The sequence below is a fragment of the Chanos chanos genome, chromosome 9 (assembly GCF_902362185.1).
Source record: "Chanos chanos chromosome 9, fChaCha1.1, whole genome shotgun sequence".
NCBI lineage: Eukaryota > Metazoa > Chordata > Actinopteri > Gonorynchiformes > Chanidae > Chanos > Chanos chanos.
The window spans coordinates 14,003,081-14,010,821 of NC_044503.1; the positions used below are offsets into that span (position 1 = coordinate 14,003,081).

General features: G+C 39.1%; 1 protein-coding gene across 1 annotated transcript; it reads right to left on the reverse strand.

Moving 5' to 3' along the window:
* Positions 1–5,949: 5,949 nt before the first annotated feature.
* On the reverse strand, positions 5,950–7,431 carry amigo1 (adhesion molecule with Ig-like domain 1). The gene has a single exon (XM_030785086.1). The coding sequence runs from the start codon at positions 7,429–7,431 to the stop codon at positions 5,950–5,952; it is 1,482 nt and encodes a 493-aa protein (XP_030640946.1).
* Positions 7,432–7,741: the final 310 nt, after the last annotated feature.

The following is a 7,741-nucleotide window of genomic DNA, read 5'->3' on the forward strand; positions in this document are numbered from 1 at the left end:
AAACCACAGGGAGACGGAACCTACTGCCATTCTCTGCCATAATTCATTATTCGTGTTTGCAAGTCTTTTTGGAACTGTGTTTGTGTGGATGAATTTGTATATTTAGTTTATATTTAAAAGGATGAATGGTGAAAATGACTTGTGAATAACCATCCCCAGCACCCCCTCACCCCCCCCCCCCCCCCCCCCCCCCCCCCCCCCCCCAAAAAAAATACCTCAAAACCTTCCTGCTATGCTGCTATACGAACAACATAAATGTGTTGGATAAAGACATTTTAAAATAAATATCCTCTATACTTGAATAGCAAGAACTATCTTGTTGTCTTTTTGCAATCCTGGACACTGGCCACAAATTAAATAAATGAATCTGATTTTAAAGATACGAGTTAAGATTCAAATGCTTGTAATTTCTTCAAGCCATTGCTACATAAACAACAAGGAACACTGCAAACAGTAAACCACATCTTCCCTTGTAAACTATCATCAGACTGGCCTCAAAAGGGGTGCGTGAACAAATAACTTAAGTCCATGAAGCAGAAGAATGTTCTAGTGTTCAATGCCAATTTAACACATTAACCTAGACACAGATGAAGATGTGGAACTGGAGAGGAATGAGTGAGGCAAATTGCCATTATCCGCACCCGACGGACAAAGAGTTGCTCCATTTCATTCCAGCAGGGCTGAACAGAGCTTCCACAAGGGCATGTCTTCATGAGAAGATTATCGTTCAGAAAGGCCAGCTATAGTTATAGTCCCGGTGTATCTTGAGCACTATGAAAAAGCCTTTGCAAATAGACAAGTCTTCAAAATCGCAGTTTGATATTCCTTTCTGTTACGTGGCATCAAAAAATGAGCAAACAAAAATATAGCTTACCTACAATGGAGCTCCACTAGATGTCACTGAATGACCAGGTGGTCGAATTGTAAACAACCAGGCAACTGAAAAATTACCACTCGAGACACCTCACTGATATGGAGTATCTCATATGAAGGGTTGGATCTAAACAGAATTTTTTGTAAGTTATCAAAATTAGTAATGTTCGGATTATATATATTCTTCATATAATAAATTTGTCTGTGTATATCTGTAAATCTGAAATCTCATTATCCAAAGATTTCGTCTGGCACAATGAAATTTTTGTGGCATTAATTGATAAAACATAACAACATAATGTAATGACACAAAAGGAAGTGTGTGCGGGTATCACATTAATAATCCTGGCACTGTTTTTTTTTCCCTTTCTTAATCAGTTACATAATTATGTACCAATAAGAAAAGCCATTCGTGTTTTCTGAACATGACATCTCTACTGGGAATGGGGCCTACGTGATTAAACATTACTATCTTGACTGGTCTGCACACACCACCTTGTCTTTCACTGTTTTCATTTCTTCCTTTTTTCTTTTTTTTTTTTTGTCTGAGTGAAGCATTAATCGGCAGAGAATAACGTAAAGTGGACATGTCGTATATCTGCAAGAACATCATTTTTAGAGGGAGAAGACTGACATACGAGCACATCTGTCATTTCTGTATCTTATAGTTCACAAACAGACGGTTATTGGCAATTACAGTATCAGTTGGTATGGTACAAGGGACATGATCGTTACAACACTATAGGAAAGCTGTATGGGTTTAGTCAATGACCTTATAAGGTTATGAGGTTATCTATTACATTTCCCTGCAGTGACATCACGTTCTATTTGGAGCCCTGGTTTCAAGATAAGAGACACTCAGGCTGTGGGAAGACAGTGGGTGTTCATCACTGGCAGACATCCAGTTCTCTGATTGGAAGGAAAACCTACCAGGAAAATTGCCAATTGGTTGTCGATATTAATGGAGACAGTGACAAAAATAATGTGTATTAGAGTAAGGAACTCGCTGAAGAAACAGAGAATGAATGTGTATTAAGCTGCATCTGCATTGGGCTTTTCACAAAATAAAATAACATTTTTTCCCGTAATGCTACACTGAATAACAGAACACTAGAGACAAATTCAAGAAGGTTGCTGCTTTTATTCATTTTAGAAGTTATTATCATGATCAGTTTTCTACAGTACAGCCTCTATGGTTCTTGGATACATCCCCTCAAACATTCCTCCTTCTCGCAGTCGATAACTCCTTCTACATGCAACCCTGTTACACTGTTAAAGCAAGACCATTCTAATTCTAAAACACAGACAGAGTCTGCAGCTACAACGAACCATTCTCCAATTAGATCATATAACCATGATTACTATGTATATTATGCAATTGCAAGTATTTCTTTCAACAATGTTGGTGAAATTGTTAAAAAAAACACACACACACACAAACTGCTACTCTTGTTTGGAGTCAAACACCATAGATGCTCATCTGTAACACACTTTGCACAATCATTTGTGGTGTGTTTTTTTTTTTTTTTTTGTAAAGGTGTGAATTGTGATGTTTTGAGCTTGACAAGAAAGTTTTTGTGTGTCTTAAGTGTCAAATTGTGGAATCTAAATGCGGAGAGCGTTTTATTTGAATTTCTTACGTGCCCACTGTAGTGCTGTCTACTTCACAGCCCTAAAGCACACAGTATATTCAGAGACTGTATGAATACGTTTCTATGCAATTAGTTGGTCATTTCCCCCAAGGAGGAAAAAGCAAACCAATGCAGTACATTATGGTTTTTCTGAGTGCAGTCTGTACTTTATCTTATAGTCTATGGCTTAGTTAAGGATTTCTAGTTGACTAATTGAATGCTTTGCGATCACAGATATTTTGGATATAAATATGAATTTATTTTATTCCCATCAGGATCAAAATTGTGTTTACATTGGTAATGCGATTAAAGAGATATCTAACTATTTATTATCACCACCCTGCCCGCTTGAAGAACAGGATATTTTACAATGATCAATAAAATCTTTGACCTTCTAGGGGGACGATGCTTCACTGGCAAGATTAACAGTCTCTACAACAGTGAAGACAAACAATGAAACATCAAACAGAGATACATATATACAGCAAAGAAAAAGGCAGAGATAAACAAGAGTACATAACATGTCAAAGGTGATATATATATATTTTTTTGCTGCTACCTACAAACATGTTTGTTATATGCTTAGTAATGATCTAATGACTAATGAGTAATAATCCAGTGACGGATACTTCTGGAAAACACACTACATTGCTGCGTGGGGAGGATTCGGGCAGACCACGGAAAATATCCAACCAAGAATTGCAATTACCTTCACACTGAGTCCACAGAATTCAGGTGATGATGACAAGGATTTTTGCTCTCAGTTGTTGTCCTGCTTCAGCTTAAAAAAAAAAATCTTAGAGGGTTTTAACTGTCATTTTGTTTTACTATAACTGCTAGGTGCTACCATTATATCTCCCTGAGAAAATCCATTTCTTTTTTTCAGCCCAAAATGTTTATTCTTTTTTTTTTTTTTTTTAAACATGTTTTTTCTATTGATCTGTAGACCATTTCACAATCCATTCCTCTAAGAACTGAGCCTTCAATGGACATTATTCAGCATGCATCTCCTATTACTGGTCATAACAAAGGATTGGTCCAGTGAATTTATCTCATTTAAGGACTTCATCCTCTCTGGAGGCAGAGCTCTTTTATGACTGATTTAGATTTATGTCTGAACTGAAAAGGGCAGGTTCAACACTGCTGCAGCATTACTTTTACCCATCATCTCTGTTCTCTGCCAGCAGGAGAAAAATTGAAGGAGTTTTATATAACTACGTTTGGATAAAGCTATGAGATTGAGCTCCCTCAGTAAGACACAGAGCGATATTTGAAAAGCACACTGCTATGGGCCAGATTTCTCCATTTAAGAGTAAAAAGATGGCAAAAGTGGATGTTGGTTACTGTAATAATTTTTTGAAACACATTTATAGTTTGGTATGGGTTTTTTTTTGGCACATAAAAAGTTCAACCTAGTCAATACATATTAGGTGATGTGGTTTTGATTTGTGTCACATCATGCATCCAAATCCCTCCGTAATGGCACATGGCCAAAATAAATGTTTCCTTCTCCTAAACTCTGGGCATTTCTCTCTAATACAGATTACAAAGGCCTTTAAGGGCACTGAATACAGATATTGAATAAGTCATTACACAATAATCTAACAATGCATGTCATAACAATAACCAAAATAGGACTAAATGCAATAAATAAATAAATAAATAAATAAAAATACACCAACTGAGAGCAAGCTGGTGATGTAAAAAAAGATTCTGTGTTCTGCTTGGTTCTACAGTTTACGCTGGAAATGTCCTTCCTTTAGCAATGAAAGGCAAAGAGACTCACAGGCACCTTATTCTATTAAAAGATGTAATTAGCATTTGGTAATGCGTAGCCCTCCCGTTGTCATGACGAGCATACTCATGCTAATCAAATCTATTTTGTCTATTATGTGTTTGCCAAGATGTGGATGCCTGCTAAGTCTCTTGTCACAATGTCACTGGAATTCTGACCGAGGGAGGTGTACAACTGAGAAAATTTAGGCTATGAATTGAATCTATTATGCACAAAAAAATGTACATGTAAAACATAGGCATGAAATGTGATTGTTTATGCAACAGTGCAGGTTTAACACTGGTGAAGGTACTGACAATGGCCAACATTTACAGTTCTCACAATGGACACCAAAAATATTGTAAGTCAAAATAATAGATTCCACTTATTTAAATAGAGCTTTAACATTGATTTCATTTCAAGAAGTGTGCATACTGGAAAAAAAAATTATCTTTCCATTTTTCAGTGGCATTTGGTAAGACTTTGGATATACCATTTCTGAAAAAAAAATTTATGATTATGCTAGTAGTTGATACTCTTAATTGTTCTCAGCTGTAGTCTACAGAATTATTTGGTAGTCTACTAGAGCTGTAAGAACATATTAATGTGTATTTATCAAGATTTGTGTCAGTCCACTAAGATGTTTAGATCTGACTTCTTGCATATTATTCAAGCACTACACCAGGTCATCCTTATGTGTAGTTTAAAGTTGCTCTTTCCATAGACTATAAAAGTCAGTTTTGGGAGCAATTACTGAATATTAAATCAAATCAAACATTCTTACATATGTCCAACTTAAGCTATGTTCTGTCTTTCAGCCAGTAATCATACCTAAAGGTGAAATTATTAAGAATTGCAAGAGAACAAGGTCAAATGCGTCTCGAATTTTTCAATAATTGACATGACTGTTGGGTAAATCCCCAGTCAAGCAGCGTCAGGCCCATAACTCACGATGCTGTACACAACGTAAACATCCTGCAGCAGCTTTATATTGTCTTACCTTCAAACTGTTACATAATGCAGGAATAGATGTAAAGGCTACTAATGTCATGCCAGACTTCCTGCAGTGACTCGTGACCAGTGACTATACATAAAGTGGTGATGCTTGAGTGTAAACAACAGGGGAGCTAAATAGATGCTAAAAGCTACAGAAGACTCATACTAGGTTAATCTTCTTAATTATCGGTCTGCAAGGCTCATGCTTATTTCTCGATTATACATTAGATATTTTTTTCTCTTACATCTCTTTTCAAATTATAATATGCTCCTGCAATGTCTTTCAAGGTCGATGACATGTTTGATGTTTTTCTCATCATTCTCTTCCTACTATCCCAAGCACCCCTAAAAATCTTAAGTACCTCTCTTTCTCAACCACTGATTTTACAAAGCACATTATCCACTTATGTGGCTAGGGCTGTTTTTTCACAGTATATACTTAAGTGCTACAGAATAAAATGCTGGAAAGGTTTTCTATCTTGTCCTTGTCAAACATACAAGGGAAATGGCCTAACACTGTACCTAAATCAGCAAAAGGCTGAAGATGGCAACCTGTGGTTTTCTGTCCTTTTCGTTTCCTGGAAGTCACAGTAGTTCAGTGAAACAGGTAGGGAAGACCCCTGTCGGAATATACATCCGAAAAAGCAGGCCATCACCACTGTGAATGCTTCTTTCTCAGACTACAATGGGTGTGTCTGAGAAGACCGAGCTGATAGATTCGGCAACTGATTTCTTCCTTTGGTCTTTCCCTTGCAGGGCCTCCTCATCCAGGTCCTCATCCCCATTGGGGTTGACTTTGCCATTTTGGCCCTGAAGGTCTTTTGGGTCTATGAAGGCCACATGCCTGTTGAGCTCTGCCTTGGTTGCCAGGTCCTCGTGAGTGGGTGTGGCGCTAAGCATGGATGAATGGATGCTGTCCTCATGGTGGCTCTTGGACTTGCTGTGTCCAGGGCAACAGAAGCAGCGGCAAGGTGTCAGGTATAAGTAGATTAGCACCAAAACCACACTGGCCAAGCAGCCCACCAGGGTAGTGTAGGCCGTGTTAAGTGTCTCGCCATTGCCATTGAGGGTGAAGTTGTGCACAGTCACCTTTATGTAAAGGGTTTCGTTGAAACTCTCACTAATGGCATAGCAAGTATAGTTCCCTGAGTCCTCCTCTCGTATGGGACTGATCTGAAGGCTGCCGTCTTTAAGAACCTTTGCAGTCTGGTTGCTGCCAGGGGAAACCACCACATTGCCTGGCAACACCCACGTCTTTGACATGTTCCTGTGCTTGGTGTCACACGGTAGAGTAAGGGTCTGCTCTAAATAGGCTTCCTCATTTGCCTCCTTAAAGCTGCTGCAGTTCATGTGGTTATTCAACTCAAAAACTCTCTCTACTTTCTTCTCCTGACCAGGCATCACGCAGGTGTAGTCATCTCTGAAGTCCTGGGCTGAGTTGAGTTTTCGGATGTACCAGTGGGCCAGCAAACTGTAGAGTTCACAGTCACAGAGAAGTGGGTTGTTGTGAAAGTAGAGACCGTTCTTGATCCAGGCTGGAAGGGTCTGCAGCTCTTGGGTTGGGAGGACCTTGATCTGGTTGGAAGATACGTCCAGCAGAATTAGGTTGTCAAGCCGTGACTTGTCCTTTACTAGTTCCAGGGGGAAGCGGGATACTTTGTTCTGGCTTAGGTAGAGCTTCTGCAGACTGTTGAGACCAGAGAAAGCAGTGCGGTCGATCTGTGAGATGTGGTTGTTGTATAGCAACAGCACCTCCAAGTGCTCAAGTGGCTCAAAGATAACCTCATCCAGCTGGCGAAGGTTATTTGAAGATAAGTCCAGGTAGCGAAGCTGCTTCACATAAATGAAAGCCTCAGAGGAGATGAAGTGAAGGCCATTGTGACTTAGCAGAAGATTATGGAGCTGGGGCAGTTTATATGTTGTCCATTCTGCACGTAGCCTTGTGATGTCATTGTAGCTCAGGTCAAGCACTGCTGTGTATTTAGGCAGTGCAGTGGGGATGGTGGTCAAGTTCATTTTGGAGCAACTCACAATGTTACTGGCGCAGATGCACATTTTGTGGCAGTTCAGCAGGGAGCCTGATGTCCCAGACAACTGTAAGAAAACCAGGGCCATGCAGAGAGCGAGCCGAATGCTGTGACTCAAGGAGGAGGGCATATCTGAAAGACTCTCGCCAGCTGTTTTTGAAATCGACATAACAGATAGTGTGCTTGTAATTGTTTTCAAATGACTTTCTCAAAGTAGCATTGAACATCAATGAAAGAAGCCCATGCAAGTGAAGTCAGAGGGCTGCAAGATAAACAAACAAAAGGTTTGGTTGTATTTTATGAAAATAAAGCTTCATTTAAAAACTGATGTTGGTCATGTTTACATAGATTTTGCAAAGTCCTCTAAAGGGCACGTTCTAAAATACACACGCACGCACGCACACACATACAAATATATATACATATATATACACACACAC

Excerpts from the sequence above, each read along its gene's own strand:
- amigo1 (XM_030785086.1), bottom strand. The coding sequence starts at position 7,431 with ATGCCCTCCTCCTTGAGTCACAGCATTCGGCTCGCTCTCTGCATGGCC.